At 34.0% G+C, this 18,388-nt stretch overlaps 1 protein-coding gene across 1 annotated transcript; it reads right to left on the bottom strand.

The window, feature by feature from the left end:
* Positions 1-6,605: 6,605 nt before the first annotated feature.
* LOC143612651 (arginase 2, chloroplastic/mitochondrial-like) lies at positions 6,606-9,514 on the bottom strand. The gene is made up of 6 exons (XM_077086584.1): positions 9,319-9,514; positions 9,060-9,219; positions 8,594-8,727; positions 8,314-8,523; positions 8,053-8,163; positions 6,606-7,098 (listed from the first exon to the last, which is right to left on the bottom strand). Exons 1-6 carry the CDS (start codon positions 9,466-9,468, stop codon positions 6,838-6,840), a joined length of 1,026 nt encoding a protein of 341 aa, XP_076942699.1. The 5' UTR covers positions 9,469-9,514; the 3' UTR covers positions 6,606-6,837.
* Positions 9,515-18,388: the final 8,874 nt, after the last annotated feature.

Here is an 18,388-nt window from a genome sequence, read left to right as displayed (position 1 = left end):
GGGAGCCACAATAGTAATAAACCAAAGTTGAGTATGGCCTATGAGCCAAGTTCTGCTGCAACTTATAAACCAAAGTTGAGTATGGCCTATGAGCCAAGTTCTGCTACAACTTATTAAACGAACTAACTTGATTATTACATGAATGTCAAGAAAATATTGTGATTATATATGTTGTGGGCGGAAAGGGGGCCACGGTGATTGGTGATACATGAAAGATACTACATTTGTGTATATATACATACATATATATGTGTGTGTGTGTGTGTGTGTCTATATACATGCTATGTGAATAGGCGTAGGAAATAATGTGGTGTAGGAAATACTAATTATTTGTGTATATACTGTGTAATGTTTAAGTTTATGTGGAACTATTGAAGGGGGCCATAGTGGTTGAATTTACGGGAAACCATTGTGGGCGGAAGGGGGGCCACAATGGTTGATATTACGCGGAAAACGAAGGCAAGTATTAGAACGAACAGTCACGATTTTATCATAATTTCAAATTTTATTATAAACGTATACACGTATATATGTGCATACAAAGATACAGATATACATATATAAACGTAGTTACATTTTCTTACATACGCACGTACCTACAAGCTATGACTGTGTGGTACGCAGAACTGATTTCGTTAAAACTTATGAAACTCACCAACTATTCGTAGTTGACCTGTTTTTAACATGCTTTTCTAGAAATCAGAAATGTGAAGTAATTGCCTATGTGTTACGGGTTTGGCTTGTGATCGGCGCCATGAGCATTTGAATTAAAAGTAAAGTAGTTGAAGAGTTAGTTTTGATTGTATCACGTAGTTTGTAAAAGATGTTAGAACGATGTAATATATTGTAAATTAGTTAGTAATGTTTCTTTATGAACATTGTATTTGATACCAGTTGTATCTGTTACATTTCCGTTTTATGCTTCCGCAAATCGCTTAACGGGGTGTGACATTACCTGCAACCACAATAAGTGCCATTGCTATCACCATCTCGCTAAGACCCCACCGCCCCCACTCCCTATCTCTATCGATTACCTACACCATCATCCAGCCTAAAACTGCCACGACCATCCTGCATAAAACCACAATCATTCTATGGAGATAACCACAGTTCGTCGACAACATATGAGATCTAGGGCCAGCTGCCCAGGTCATGGCTACGGCTTGGCTTAAGCATGATCTCAATCATGGGAGTTGTGGAGTTCATGGTGGCGTCTTCGGGAAATAAAGACGTCGTCGTAGACAGGGATGGTGGTTGCCATCAGCGTGTGAGAGAGAGTGTATGCACCGTATGGTTGGCAGCTTATAGATCAATGATGTACAAATACAGCAGCTACAGTTGTATTATGTATTATTTTGTTTTTACTACGGCACATGGACTAATAAAAAAAAGCAAAAAGTAATACTGTACACTGTAATTTCATTTGTACTCGATGTTATTTTGTTTGCATTAGGCTAGTCGCTATGGGCGCCGTAGAGGGGGGAGAAGGGCGCCGGTGGGAGGGGGGTGATCGGTGAAGGGGAAGGCGGGCGCGGAAGGTGGGGATGATGGGTCCCCCCCCCCAACGAATATATTACCGTTAAAAAAACTCAATTTTAAATAACATAAAATGCGCACACACACACACACACACACACACACATATATATATATACACACACCATTCACCTAATCTCTACAAACATTCCATTCTCTTATTTAAACTTTATAAAACTTTCTCCCTAAATATGTCTTCCGACTCATCTTTGACACCCGATTGACAGCCCGATATCGACGATATTTCCAATTCGGATTCAGAGGATGAAGTGATATTTAGTGTCGTTCTAGAGGCTGCCCAACTCGTAATCCAGTATTGCGAAAGCTCACAACCACTAAAAAGACGGCCTCATCTTCAACGGGATCACATAGGTGCGCATGACCGGTTGATGAAAGATTATTTTTCGCCAGACGCGACTTTTGATTCGGAACGATTTCAGCGCCGTTTTCGGATTGGTCACCAACTATTTTTACGAATAGTTGGTGATTTAGAGCGCGTTTATGCATTCTGCCAACAGCGCCCGGATGCGAGAGGTAAACCGGGATATTCAACTATGCAAAAATGCACGGCGGCAATTCGTCAACTATCGTACGGGACTACGAGCGACGTCATGGAAGAGTATTTACAGATGTCGGAGACAGTGGCTCGTGAGACGCTTCACACATTCTGCGAATGTGAGTATTATTATTCTAATTATTTATTTCAAAACCGTAACATTTTGAGTATGAATTTTATAAAATTTGTTAAGCTTAGGTATTCCCCAACTATATCATAAAAAATATTTGAGGAAGCTGACTCAAAGCAACGTACAAAAAATATACGAAGTGCATCAACAAAGACACGGTTTTCCCGGGATGCTTTGTAGCCTCGATTGCATGCACTGGGAATGGGAAGCCTGTCCTTTTGCTTGGCAAGGTCAATATCATCAGAGTGATCATAATGGCCCAACAGTTATTCTTGAGGCGGCTGCATCATTTGATCTTTGGATATGGCATGCGTTTTTTGGGATGCTCGGTGCAAACAATTGTAACAACTCGGGCTTTTCACATACAAATTTAAATCCATAAGCCGACTCGTTTTATATTCGGTAAATTTTTACACTAAAAAGGTATCACGTTTATCGAGGAATTTCTATACAAATTTTATTTATTTATTATATTTATTTAAAATATATTTAACTTTCAAAAATGTTCATTTTTTACCCAAAAGTAAACTTTAATCCTTTATTGTTTCCACCACTAAACTCTAGGGACTAAAATGCAATTTTAACATATCCTTTTAATAATCCATTTACCCAGACTCGTAACCCATGCCCGTTTACCTAATCCGTAAACCCGTGTATATTGCTTGATGCATAATCTTCGCCCTAAACTCGGAATTGAATCTTGGTGATGATTTCCCTTCCTATTTGCGGTCTAACCATCTAAAAGAATTAAGAAACAAAGTCCAATAGATCGTATATTGAGATATTTATAAACCGGTTTAACCTAACAAACGATTATATATTCTATAGTTCACGATAATACAATTGTTTGCGTCTGCATCTTCTATATAAACCAACGATCAAAAACCCTAAACTTAATTATACCAATTGTGGCCGTAACCCTCAGTTTGATTCTCCTTCTTGCCGCGGCTACAGGTGCGTCGTTCTCAGTGAATTCGTCCTCAATCAAGGTAATTAATCTATGCATCAAATTCGTATAACAGCAATACATCATAACCCTAACATTAATTAAAGGAATTATGAACGGATTAATCGATTGTACATTTAGGGTTTTATAATCAATTTGGGTAAACTGGTTTCTGTATATATTAGGTCGTTTTCATTCTATAACCAGCTGACACCCTAGCCCGGTTGGCTAGGGTTTGTGTGCTCCACTTGGTCCGGGCGTCCACACAGGTTCGAATCCGGCCAGCTCCATTTTTGGAATGCTTTTATGTTTATTGTTTTAAACTTGTTTTAATTGTTATATTATAATTAATATTAAATAAATAATATTTTATTTACCTGACGTCATAAAGATAAGAAGTTTCGTGTCTTGGTAATTAACCTCGTTACAAGTTTTTATATATGTAAGTGTGTGTATATATTATGTATATATATACATATACATATTTTATTAATAATAAACCATCATTATTTTGTTACAACCAAAACCAATATTGAGGCTACTTGTCGTTAACACGTCTTTAGAAATTTGCTCGTAATTATATATGTATTGTATATATAATAATATATATATATATAATTCGTTTTAAATAAAAATTATAATAAACGTTTTAAACGTATTAAAGGTGTTAATTGTATCCTTATCATCGAATTTCATTGAAGATTTAAAGATATAAATTTTTCGATAAATTATAAAATTAAACGGTTATTATTATAATAGATCTCAACTCACATTTATGAATTTAAACTAATTATTTGTAAGTTCGATTATACGATAAACAATTATTTTTATAATTAGATAATAACAATAATCCGTAGAGATTAATCGTTTAATCCATAAAGTACCCAATCATAAATATAACTCAAATCATGTCGAAATCCTAAATTCATTATATGTATTACATCATTATTAATTCATTCATAATATTATATTATTTAATTAGGATTCTTGTCGGTAATTCTCGAGGAGTGTGATTATCGTTTCTTGTCGTATTCATTCCCGTTTGGCTTAATCAATCAGGTGAGTTTTATCATTCCCCTATTTTACTCGATTTTCATAAACGTTTTGGGGACATATGCGTATATAATACTATACATACATATCTATATATACATACATATCAAAAAATAGCAAATGTGTAATTGTGTGTGATTAATCAAATCTACTTGTTATGTGCTTATGTGTTATTGTATTCATTCGTTTGACATATCCCCTTGGAGAGGGTTCTCATTCTATTGACCACCGCCCGATTCGCTTGGCAATGATCTTATTCTTATATGCTTATGGTTGATTTACCGACGCCCGATTCGCTTGGCAATGGTTTAATCGACAACTTACTTGCTTATAGTTTGATTTCATTGTCGCATTTATTACATTTTGCTTATTTATCATATTAACATTATTTTATTACAAAATTGATGGTAAACTCACTCAACATGTGTTGTTGACCAAAAATCCATTTTTTTTACGCATGTGCAGGTTGCCTGAGTTGAAGGAGTGACACGAAGAAAGACCATAGGGTTATATTGAAGACAAATTTAAATTTAATTGATTTACTTTAATTGTATTGTTGAATTTGAATATTGTATATTATTTGAATTAAATAATTAATTAGATATTGTCACATTTTATATATGATAGTATCTTCGAGCTGTGAGCAATCAGATCACGCCCCGGCATTTCCGCCTTAGGTTGGGGTGTGACAACAATGATGTAGCTGTTATTAATGCGTCCCCTATTTTTGACTGCCTCACAGATGGAGTCTCACCCGACACCTCATTTTCCAAGAACGATGTCAACTACGAATACGGATATTATCTAGTCGATGGTATTTATCCGGAGTGGGCCACATTGATTCTTAGCTTTACGTGCCCGACTGACGAAAAATGCCAGTATTTCAAGAAAAAACACGAGTCGACAAGAAAAGATATCGAAAGGGCATTCGGTGTATTAAAGAAACGTTGGTCTATCATTAGACAACCAGCTCTCTTTCTACAATTGAATAAGTTAAGAAACATAATGTACACTTGCATTATCTTGCATAATATGATATTGGAGGACTCGGGTAGAGCAATCTGCCAAGGCGAGTACAACAATGAGCTAGAGCCGATCTGTACACTAAATGAAGATGGGAAACTTGCTAATTTATTAAAAACATTAAAAAGGGAAATGAATTTCAGCATTCGATCAGATTTGGTTGAACATCTTTGGAGTAATAAGTAAGATGACAGCGAGGACGGCGACTAAAAATAGCTTTAATTTTTTTATATGTTTTTTATTTAATTTATTTTGTATTTTAGTATTATTGTATTTTTTTATTATTGTATTATATATTATTGTATTGGTTTTTTGTTTTATAAAAAAAAAGAAAAGAAAAAACGTTGGCTTTGAAGCCCCATCACCATAGAGGGGCATTATGCCATAGAGTTTCGATGCCCCCAATGCCTACGTGGCGTTGACGTGGCACTGTGGAGGAGCTTCGAAGCCCCCACCATAGCACACGGTCTTACGGTAGATGAACCAATAAAATGAAAACTGTACTCTGCAACTATATTTGTACTCGGTGTTATTCTGTATGTACTACGTTACATGAACCAATAAAATGATATTGTACACTGCAACTTTAATTGTACTTGGTGATATTCTATTTATATTATGCTACATGAACCAATAAAATGAATATTGTACCCTGCAACTTTAATTGCATTTTTTAGTGGCTCGTAGCATCTTCATGGTTAAGTGGTAGTCTTAAGTCTGAATGTCTCTTCATGGTTAAGAGGTAGTCTTAAGTCTGAATGTCATTCAGACTTAAGACTACCTCTTAACCATGAAGATGCTATGAGCCATTAAAAGGTAGCCTTTTAATGACTGTTAAGAGACTACCAAACAACCCCATAATATTTATAGAAGGTGATTCAAAGATAGATGTGGCAAAACGTATGTCATAGATTTTGGTAACATGCCAAAAAGCACTAATTTGAGTACCGGGTCATGTCAACTAGCAATATCTTCCATCCGACACATAACTGTTTAAATATTGCATGTTTTAAATAAAACACGATTATAACATAGAGCGATTCAAGAACAGTGGTGAATGCATAAAATTTTGTTCAAATCTATCATTATATTTCAATGCTCATATATCTTTTTCTCGGTTCATTCATTCAGGTCAAAGTATTATAAAAACACAAAACCTAATATTATTCAAAATTTAAAATCCAAATCAATAGTTCGACCCTGCCAACTTATAAAGTGATGATCTGATTTCTTTTTAACCAATCTTGTTTTGCGAGAGCTATTTGACCTTGTTAGAGAATAGAGATGATAAGACAAAATCACAATCGAATCATTGGTAAATAAATGAATCAAACATGCATAATTAACCTAAGATACATTTAAATAACGAAACAAAACCAATAGAATTACTCAGTTCAAAGTACACACACGTTTATTGAACAACATCTTGACTACAAGTGATGTGGTGAATCATATTCTTGACAAACCAACAAAACTGGCTCATCAAATGTTGCAACACACCAAACAGGAAAACTAAACTAGTTCCACAGATTTGGAACATTTTTATTTTCATATTTAGCAATCAACACTCTTTCCAACTTTGCATCAACTTGTTTATTTTGATATTCTTGCAACCAACTCTCTAACCAACTTAGCAGCAACCATAGCAGTCATAAAATCAGCCGTATCGCGTTGTGGATTGTACTCGACCACATCAGCACCAACCAAATCTCCTTGAAGATTTTGGATAATGTTGAGAACGTCTCTAAACGAGAGACCACCTGACTCGTGATGCGAAACACCAGGAGCAAATCCAGGGTCAAGACAGTCAACGTCGATTGATATATACACTCCCTTGACACCCTCTCCAAGTTTCTGGATTAATAAAGATACATATATGAGTTGGGTGATTATTATTTGAAAAAAGAAAATGCTTTTGTGCTATTGGCATAGTGGTTTTGGGTTATACTAAAACCGTTTAGAGTTGATGGTTGGGTTGACTCGCAAACACTTTTTTTTCTTTAAAAAATATAAATTATGACCAAAAAAACAATATCATTGCAATCTTTTAGAAAAAACATTTTTCATTAAAAGTCAGGTTTGACGGCTCTTAACCTTAAAGCTTTTATTTGACTACGTTAAAATGTTTTTGGAATTTTTGCAAGATAGAGTTGTAAACAAGCCGAGTCGAGCCAAGAAGGCAAGCTTGGTCTCTGCTCGTAAAAGCTCAAGCCAGCTTGAAGATTATAAAGTAGAAAAATTCATAACATTATATGCATTATTTTTATTTTATTTTTTCTAATTCTTTTAAAGATCGAGAGGCAGAGTAAAATGTATTAATTTTATTTTCTTGTGATATTTTTTATATTATTATTGTTGCTAATATTATTATTATGGGGAATGTTAACGTACAAATGAAATTAGCGTGCTAATTGTGAGAATCAAGTAGAGTAATTATATATACAGGTAAAATAATTATGTACTTACATCATAGAGTAGTTTATGTAATTACTCTATGATCTAGTGACATAATTACAGTAATTATGTCACTAGATCATAGAGTAATTACATAAACTACTCTATGATGTAAGTACATAATTATTTTACCTGTATATATAATTACTCTACTTGATTCTCACAATTAGCATGTTAATTTCATTTGTATTTGATCCAAACTCTTATTATTATTATATTAACAGTTGGAGATATATTTAAACGAGCCAATGAGTCGTTATCAAGCCAAGCCAAGCCAACCCTGGCCTAGAGCCTTTACAAACATATATCTTTGTGGTCTTTGTGGGCACAAATTATATTTGGAGAGAAAATGACCAGATTCTCTAGAAAGTGGCGATCTTTCGAAAACGTGCGCATTTCATATTGCTCGACTCCAAATCTTTTTCCTTGTTCACGTCCTTCAAGGTTTATTGATCTAATGCCAACCTGAAGAATTAATAAACGTACTCCGTCATAAAATTCAATCCACATGATACAGAAAACAAACATGCTGACGGTTGTTTTGATCAAAAAAGTCAAACTTTTAAAATTATTGGTTAGAACAACCATTTGAGGTTGCCTATGAAAAGGTGGTACCTGCAACAGACGACGAGCATAGCCTCCCTCCATAATACGGGCAAAAGAAGATGCGTGTGAATAATAGTTTCCTTCGAACTTATCATAGATATCGGGATGTGCATCAAGGTGTAGTACATCCACAGGTCCGCCAAGTTTCTCAGACACTGCTCTTACTACAGGATATGATATTGAGTGATCGCCCCCTAAAACCACAGGCCTCAATGGATCCTAATAAAAAATTAACAGATTAATAACCGATATATTTGTTTGTAATGCAATTTATAGGAAATTTACTTACTTCTTCCATCACTAGTTTGACGGAGTCACTGACGACCTTCATCAACCGGTCGTCATCTATTCCACAATCGCGAAGCTCTTGAATAGGAATATCACCAACATCTGCTGATACTTTAGGGTCATCCAAAATCTTACCTGCATTCATAATTTAATATATATAAAGAACAACACACTATAATATAGTCATATTTTCTATGTGTAATGAACGTTTGAAAATAAAAAAAATAAATAAATAAAAAAAGATGTTGTAACCAACGCAAACTACACTATTCACACATTTTTTCAAACGTTCGTTACATATATGTAAATAGTCTACATTTTTATGTTTTTATTATTTCCCTATATGTTAATAGAATAGAGTACGTAAGAAATTTTTTTTTTTGATTGTTTGATAAGAGTTCACACGGTTCTTACAACCGGTATAGTGCTCAAATGATCCTGACTCTCGATCTCTCTATATATCATACCTTCCTCTGTGGTTGAATTTGTGCTTCCACTCCAAATGGCTTCTCGTATGAAAGGCGGAGCAAATGCTGGACCTTGCAGATATGATGAATTATGCCCAAGAGGGACTCCAAGAAGAGATGATGTAGCTTTAGCACCGCCCAACGCCCGCACTAGCTCTCCCTTAAAAAAAAGGTGTGTTATGTAACATTTAACAAAAAGTACTACAAAACTAACTTGGTTTCATTATATAACATTTTAGCATGGAAGACATTATGAAACCTTAAGTTTTGCTTGCTCACGAACAAGCGTGAGCGATGCCTCAATGACTCGATTCTGGCCCTCCTCTAAAAACTTCTTTGGAACATTTTTTATTGTCTGTAAAGAGTGGATCCCTCTTCTCCCAATGTTCATTGCAGCTAAGAAAGACATTAGGCTAAGTGAAAGCAAACCTTTTAGTAAATTAATGGATGCACACTTAGATAATGTAGCTTGAAATTGCAAGGGATGATTTATAGACAAGGAAGATATCAAATAAATGTATTATTTGGCATGTGACGTTTTATTATGAACGATTTAAATAAGGAAGATTTACGTCTTTGTCACTGTTTATTTTTGGTGTATTGGTTTTTATAATAGCAGTTATTATTTTATGATCGTTGTCGGTTTCAACCAACGAAATAGCTAATGACAGCCCCACCTTTTATTCTTTTAACATGTTTGCTTCCAACAATCCAGGACTAACTAAATCGCAACTCCGTTAGTCTCGGTCGTCGGGAAAACGTTTTCGGCCGGAAAACTTTTTTTTTCCAGCTAAAATCTCAACATTTTAGATTGGACCTTTAGTAACCTTTTGTTTAAGTAAAAATCCTAATTATTGAGGTCATCGGAACCCTAGGTACGATGGTGTTAACCGGAAAAACATTTTCGGCAAGAAACTCCTTTTTCAGGTAGAAACCGTCGGTAGTGGTGTTCAGATAGTGGCGGTGTTTGGGTAGTGGTGGTCAAAAGTGGTGTTCAAGTGGCGGTGGTGGTCTTCACGTGGTGGTTGTCGGTCGGCGGCGACGGTGGTGGTGTTTGGGTTGAGTTTTCCGGTAAGAAAACATTTTCCTGGCAGTCGGAGACTAATGGTGTTAGGCTTCCGTTAGTCGTGGATCGTTAGAATCAAATATGGTAAAAGTTGGGACCATTACCAGTCATTTGTTAGTTGGGATCGGTAACGACCAAGATGTGATAGTTTAGAATATTTAAAACCAATATACCTTTATTTTTTTTAATTATGGTTTTAAAATGATAGGTTACATATATATTTAATAAAAATAATTTTGAAATTTTTTAATAAATTGTCTCGGTTTGGATCTAACTATTATATTAAAGCAATACATATCCACATGGCTTTTAACTAAGCTATCCACATAGGATTGCACCACAACAATTTCCAAAATTATAATTCACACAATTTTTCATTTTTACAATTTCCACTTCATGAATGATAAAATAAAAATATGTTATTGGTGAGAATCAAACTCACTACCTTGCTTTTAAAATGCTTATAGCTTACCAACTCAACTATGATGAATTTATATTAACATTATCTTTTTCTTAATTGGTATAGATTCACAAGATATGTTATTATGTATATTATTAAAGTTAACTTTTTTGTTTTATTTTTTTAACCAATCGTGTATCACACGGGCTCTATCCTGATGATAAAATATAGTATCATTTGGAATTTTTAAACTTCTTTACATTTGATCAATATTTTATTTTAAAGTTCTGGTTGATACATCTATTCATTTTTCACTTAGATGGTGTTGGTTTTTTGTCTGAAAATCTTCCTGACCTCTTATGTCTGCGCAGACCATTAGGCTTGTAGACTGTTTGTTTTTCTGAAGACATTTCATTAAAAATCGTATTTGCGCCCTTTTATCCTAGAAGACATGGACCTTCCTCTTCTCATATATTCTAACCTCTTCCATCTTTTTCATTCATAAGCTCTCTAAAACACTAGACAACCCCTTTTTCAACCCTCAACTCCCGTCACCCCCCTCCACCTCCGATTCCGCCGCCACCACAAAGCTCCACGCCGCCGCCGCCGTCCTCCACCTCCGGCCAGCCACCGCAGCTCGTCCGCCCTCCCACGCTGCCCTATCGCCGGAAGTCAATTTGTCATTATTTGAGAGAAAACTAGATTTTAGAGTAAACTAGTTGTAACTTGTAAGCACTATATAGTTTTCATATTTATAAACTGATTTTATGGTAAGACCAATGGATGGATGTTAGATAACTTCAATTGTAATGAAGAGGTGTTAAATAATGTTCTTAAAGGTGAATTTGGTCAAAGAATAACCCATATCAAATTAGTTAGATTCTATGGCACATCAGGTGTTTGTTAAAATGCCTAAGTGAAAGGTTATGTATATTTTGATGAAATTTATGGAGCTTGATCTGAACAAAGTTTATTCCATTGTAAAAGTATATGATTTATAGTAAAAACCTAGTATTATTTTGACTTAGGAAAAGTTTACGCTTTGGCTCGGGATTGGATTAAAAGTGGAAGATCAAATGCTCAGACTTGGCTATCAATACACATCTAAAGTTTAATTATCTATTTTTGATAATTTTTTAATAATAAGTTCTGAGTACGTGTTGTGTTTAATTAGAAGACAAGTTGTTGTAAAAGTTAAACGTTGTGTTCGGTTAATAGAATTTAGTTTTATGCCATTGGAAAGTAAAGAAATTTTTGGGACCGTATTTTCCGCATCGAATAAATAATAAAAATGGTTATTTAATTTGGGGTGTTTCAATTTCCATTAAAAATTTCTGTTTTATTTTATCAGTCTGCAGACGTTAAAAAACAAACAATGTTCTTCTTACAGACTGCAGAGGTTTAATCCACGGTTCACCTCTTCTTCTACAGATGCCTATCATAGACAAGCATAACCCAAAAAGTCAGAAATACGAATTAGGTAGTTAAGAAAGGGGAAAAAATAAATTAGGACCTAGATTTTTGTCCATCTTAATTGGCCCCCAAATTGGTTTAGCCGGGCATGCAATCAACACGATCCCTAGATATACATGCTCTTGGATTTCTTAGTATGCTTTAACTTGCCGAGTCTTAAACACAATGGACGTAACTACAACTATTGTCAATAAAAAAGTTATTGTTACACTCACTCAGCAGTACAATTGTAAAATATAATTTTCTAGGTTGAAACGGTGATCAGTACAATTGTAAAATATAATTTTCTAGGTTGAAACGGTGATGTGATCATGTGATAATAGATATACATGTTAGCAATACACTTTGCCCTCTCCCTTTTAAGCAAGTTTTGTAGATTACCAGCCACTCCAAACTTTATAATGGTTTATATTACCGACTTCAAAGGAAGATTATATTGACTAACAAGTATGTGCAGTTACCACTATCTTTCAAATTCTCAATACACTATTTCAAAACAAATTACATGTTACTCATCTACCTCGCTTGCATCTACCTCGCTTGCTTAATTAATATGGATAAATGGGGTGAGTATTGCCGACCGAATATGCTTTTCGGGTAAAATAGGTTGTATACGGATGGTCACCCTTAATATTTTATTTATTAAAATAGTTTTAAACAGTTGTATATGGGGAAGTTTCATGTGCATTTTAGTCTTAACATGAGAACGTAGGAAATAATACCAATTTATAAAAAAAACGAGAACGTAAGAAACAATATCAACTTCAATATCAATCTACATAAACAACTATTTATAATAACAAAGAAAAAAACATAAAAATTACAACAAAATAATCAAAATCAAGAACAAAATAATAACAGCAAATACCAACAAATACTTATATCAGCAAAAGAAGAAATCGAATAATAACAACAAAATATAAATAAGCAAATACTTATAACGTCTCATAATCGAAAATTAGCAACTAGGAACAAAAATAACAGCAAACACTTGTAAAATAAACCTAATAATAACAGCAAATTGGTTCTCACTATTTTCATGTTAAGAATAAAATGTTTTTGATCTTGTTTCTTTATGTATATTCTTACCTTTTTATTTTTTTTTGCTTATTGTCTTAGTTGATTCATTGAATATTTTCATTTTAATATCTATAATTAATTAATTATATATTAATATTCGACAGGCGACAAGTTATATGAAGAGGAAGATAAGATTAGAAATACGTGGTTGTGTGTGATTCGGATTGTTGTGGTCCATGTAGATTTTTTAGAAAGGCAGTGCTCTTGTGGATTATCAGCACATGTAAAATGCGTGTGTGTTTTAAATTATATTTTGAATTATTTGTATTTTAATAAACGCGATTTTAAATATCTATTTGACAAAAATAGTTTAAAAGGTCCTACTTATGAAACATCAAATCATTTAAAATTCCAGCTTATTTTTATCGAGCTCTTGCCGTATATAGAAATAGAGTAAAGTGTCATTTTTGTCCTTATAGTTTGGCAAATAATGCGAATTTAATTTAAAAAGTTTATTTTTTGCATATGGACCATACACGTTTCCCAATTTTTGCCAATTACATCCAAATCACTAACCCCGTTAAATTTAAGCGTTAAGTCATGGATAGACATGTCTTTTCACTCTTTCTTTATTATATGAGTAAAGTACCAAAATTGTTCCTGAGGTTCGGTCACACTTGCGAATTTCGTCCAAAAATAATTTTTTTTCGCAATTAGACCATCGATGTTTCTCAACCATCGCCAATTTCGTCCAAATTGTTAGCTTGGTCTAAATTCAACTTTAACTCAAGAGTGTTAATGCTCTTTTACATGGTTATTATTATTATTATTATTATTATTCTGTGTCTTTTCGATGACATATATAACAAATTGCACTTCATAGTCTTATTGTTGTACCTTCTGGGTTGGGTTCGGAGAGTTACACGCGTTCTTGGGTTAAGCATAAAATGCTCCATGTCTCTCTAACACAACTTTCTTTTATTTTCTTAACGTCTTTCATAACCACTATCACCAGATGTGGCTGGTGACTCTCTCTACCTCTCCTCGGCCACAAACGACTGTGGCATTGTCGCCTCTTATCTTCATTCCATGTGAATGCAACCGAAACAACAGATCTCTGTTAGCCATGAACCACCATCACCGGTTGCTTTCTCTCTATTGTTTCAAAGATCACTGGCCACCGGTGGTGTATCAGGGTGGCGGAAGTATAAGGGTGATGTTGTGTTAACTCAGATGTTGTCTGTTTTGGCTCTACTCCAATTTTGTTTATTACGACTCCGATTCTTCTGTTGTCGGGTTCAATTTTGTAAATCCTAGGCGGTGGCTGTGGCGAAGACCAGTGACTTTTGCTTATCTCTAATTGTGTTAGAAGTAAGCGGTGATGTTGTCCACTGTTCGTGCTTCGATTACTACTGTTGTTGGGTTCCATTTTGGAACCCTAGGCAGTGGAGGTAAGATGTGAAGATATGTATCTAAGTTGGTGAGTTGTGTTCGCTGCACGATACAACATCTGTTTGTTGAGATGCCTGGACTTTTATGAGTTTGTTGTTTGTTCTGTATGTTATTCGATTCTTTTGGGTGACTCTGGCTGGTGGCGGCAGTGGTTCGATGGCCGTGAAATCCCCAAATTGTTGCATATCGAATCATGTAGCAATTTCTTTGATTGGATATGGTAGCATCAATATCATTATCAAAAAAGAAAAAGAAAAGGCCGTAATTTGTTGTAGAAAGCATTCAACTGAGGAAATTGATATTTCCATTTTCTTGAATTAAGATCACTGTTTGTGTGCTCACTTTGGTATTGTACTTGACTAGCTTCAGTTTCTTTCTCTTTTAGGCGGTGATGATGGTGCTTACCTATTTGGCGTGGCAACCTCGGTTGCAGCCATGGCGCCATTGAACCATAGTTTGTTGGCCATGGCAATGAGGAATTGTATATATGAGCCTCTTTGTTTTGTAAAGGCTATGATCATCTAGATATATGAGTCAATTGGTTTTACATTGTAGTTCATATTGTTGCAGATTGCGAACTTTTGGACGAAATTGCAAAGTATTTCAACTTTATGCACTATGGTTGATTGACAAAATTGTTTTCTTTACAACAATGTCCTGTATTATACTCTTTTAGTGAAGAGTTACAGAGACCTTGAATTACTATCATTTTAAGGGCATGATAATCAAAATTGAGAAAATTCGATTGGCTCTCAATCACAAAAACCTGAGTTTCAACTATGGTTTGACGACACACCCCCTGGCAACGCGGGGGTCGAAATACTAGTTCCACTATAAATATAGTCATTCTATCTATTTTTCATGTATGAATTTCAATAAAATAAAATCAAACTTATATATATATATATACCAAATGTAACATACGTTATTTTTTGGCTTCATTGTACCTGACTCGTGCTACAACTCGGGTATTGAATTTATTAATAAAAGTTCATTTCATTCATTTGTCATGTGGTAGTTTCATTACAATTCGTTTAAGCATTTTAAAAATCAAGTTAGCACAAGTTATGGCCATTTATCAAACTTTAGGGGCTAGTTATGTCAAAAATAGAACCGCATGGACTATTATGTAAAAATCAAAATTGCTGGGTCAGTCAGCCGCTGCAACAGTTCCTGTTCATCTCGTTTAACCCGATTTTTAGCTCGTTTAATGCTTAAACTTCATCCTATTATCATTATAATTTAAATTAAAGGTTCTGGATTGTTCCTAAGTGAAATTCTATCTCCAAACAATGATTTTTATCATGGATTAATCAAGTTTATCTCCAAATTTATGATAATCTTATCATTTGTTCAAGTTTAAAGTGGGTTTATCTCTTAATTCGTGATTAGCACGACCTATATTCGTTCCCTATATAAACAAGAGTGTTATGCCGTGTATAACTTGCATCTTAACTCATAAATCTTCTCCCAATTCCCGAATTTAAGTGTTGTTCTTCAAGTGTTCTTTAAGTTGACCTTCAAAGTCAAACGAGTCTAGATCTTAATTCACCCACATCTTCTTTCAACTAACAGGTAAGTTTGTGTTTTTATGATTTGTTATAAATCCTAGAATGAAAGCCCTTAATCAATTTCAAAGGAATTGAGGGATTTCATGTTCAATTTCATTAAAATCAATCTAGGGTTTATGTTGGTAACTAATTTGGGGCTTTTCAATTACACTAAGAATTGACCCGAATTAGCTTCTAACTTTTTAATATTTTATGTTTATAATTAAGTTTTGGACGTGTTGGATCTGAATTCGACCTCATAATGACATTCGGACTGACTACGAACCTAACACTCGTTTAAAGTTCGTTTTCTTTAATTTTGAGTAGGGTTCAGCGCTTCGTACACGGAACCTCTTCAGCTTCTAGGTCCCAAAGCTTCGTTTTTAGCAGGATTGGCTTTGCTGTTCAAAAGGGAGTTGCGGCGCAGCTTGTTGTCCGTTTGCCTGCCACTTTATTGTAATCGTTTTATAGTAAATTATATAAAACTCAGAATTTATTATTAATTTTGGTTCGTTTTGGTTTTATTTTAACTTTGGAATATTTACCTAATTTTTAGGAAATCATTAAGTTCGGTTTGGTCAAATTGCTTAAGTCGGTTTCTTTCATATTCTTATCTTCTTTCACTTGCCACTTTTTAAGATGAGTAAATCACTTCCCCTATTTTAATTTTTATGTTTTGGAATCAACATGTATCTTATAAACCGCAAGTTATTATTTTCACATCCTCATATTACAATTCTAATATATGCATTTACGTGTATTGTTCAATTATTTGTTAATATGTAAAGTGCTTAATTGTTTAAATGTTTTATTATGGTGGCCTCATCCTCATCCTCATTAGTAAGATCTTACGCCATCTTAGTAGCTTGACCTAGTGTCATGATGAACGAATTTTTATATGTTATTGTTACAAATTAATTGTTGTGTTTACGCATCAGCATGAGAATTGATTTTATTTATTATATATATTAAAATGTGTTTTTGCTCACCAACCTTGTGTTGATAAAAATATTTTCATGTATGTTGCAGATTATCATCTTGGATAATTGAAGATAAGCGAGTAGATTATACCTTTAGGTTATTTATCGAATAAACAATTTATATATCATGTTTTGTTTAGAAGTTTGGATAATGTTTTGAATTTTTGTGATATACTTTGGCTATTTAAATTTGAATAAATAGATATTGTCACATTGATGTCTTACGAGTTACTATGCAATCAGTTGCGCCCCGCATTTCCGTCGTAGGTTGGGGTGTGATGCCAAAGCTGACTCAAACCGATTCATATGCATCTGGATCTATCATGGAGGCCTAGACCGGCCAACACACATAAATTATAGAGAGGTTTGAACCTGTATCTCTCGATTGATGTGTGAAGCACACAACCATCTAACCTGCATAAAAAATATTTAACAATTTTATGAATAGTTTATTTTAATACAAAGAGAAAACAATTTGGGCTCAAAACGTTTAGACTACATGCGTTTCGACACCAAACATCCTACGATCCAACTCCCCAATAATAAATACATAAAGCATCACATTGAAATCATGATGTTAATTGTAGCACTTTCTATCTATTTTTATGTTTAAACTTCCATGTCAAATCAATTAAAAATAATCTTATATACGTAATTCTGTAGTAAAGCAACATATCAAACATCAAATCATGTAAAATTTCAATTTGTTTATAAATATACTTTTTCAAAATTGTTAAGTTGCTATAACCTTAAGAAAAAGAAAACTCATTCGTGACAATTGTGAAATTGCGGCACATAAAAACTCAAATGTGGCGAGATTGATACTTTAACTTCTTTGTCGTTTTCCCTTATGTGTGTTAGTTAAAAAAAATACTTAACGTTGTTTGCATACTATTGTCGAAACTCAAAACCCTACCACAATATTCTAATAAAGAACATATGCCTTAGTAACCTGAATTTGCATACCATTGTTTAGCCTACGAGTGAACACGTCTTGCTCTCTGAGTAATTGGAAGGAGAGACCGACTGTATTTTTCATGGGTTTTAGTGTCAAAAACCGTATGCTAAATTTAGCATTCTTAACTGACTTGGATGATGTGGTGTGCTTTAATTTGTTTAAAAGTGGGGATGACTGAAACGATAAGATAAAAAAATGTTACTGTTTTTTGAAAAAAGTATGCTCTAACATGTTTGTTATTATGGTTAGTTCCACTTTTATTAGAGATTTTACTGAAGCCCAAATATTTTTTTCAATTGTCAAGCTACAGTTTAATATTTTTATGAGATCATAACGGGTTATATATTGATTTGTGGACTATCACTAGCATAGTAACATATTAAACCAGACTACATATGTTTGACAAGTGACTGATCCGATGTTTACATTA

The sequence above is a fragment of the Bidens hawaiensis genome, unplaced genomic scaffold (assembly GCF_021521415.1).
Source record: "Bidens hawaiensis isolate Kalapana, Puna unplaced genomic scaffold, B.hawaiensis_p1.1 tig00035148_1, whole genome shotgun sequence".
NCBI classification, from domain to species: domain Eukaryota; kingdom Viridiplantae; phylum Streptophyta; class Magnoliopsida; order Asterales; family Asteraceae; genus Bidens; species Bidens hawaiensis.
This window is presented reverse-complemented; position numbering and strand designations above follow the sequence as displayed.

Bases quoted from the DNA above. Each gene is read 5' to 3' on its own strand.
- LOC143612651 (XM_077086584.1), bottom strand. From the start codon at position 9,468: ATGTCTTTCTTAGCTGCAATGAACATTGGGAGAAGAGGGATCCACTCT. The intron at 8,524-8,593 runs GTAAGTAAATTT...ATTTTTTATTAG, and splicing joins TCAAACTAGTGATGGAAGAA to GATCCATTGAGGCCTGTGGT. The intron at 7,099-8,052 runs GTCATTTTCTCT...TTATTAATCCAG, and splicing joins GCCACTTTCTAGAGAATCTG to AAACTTGGAGAGGGTGTCAA.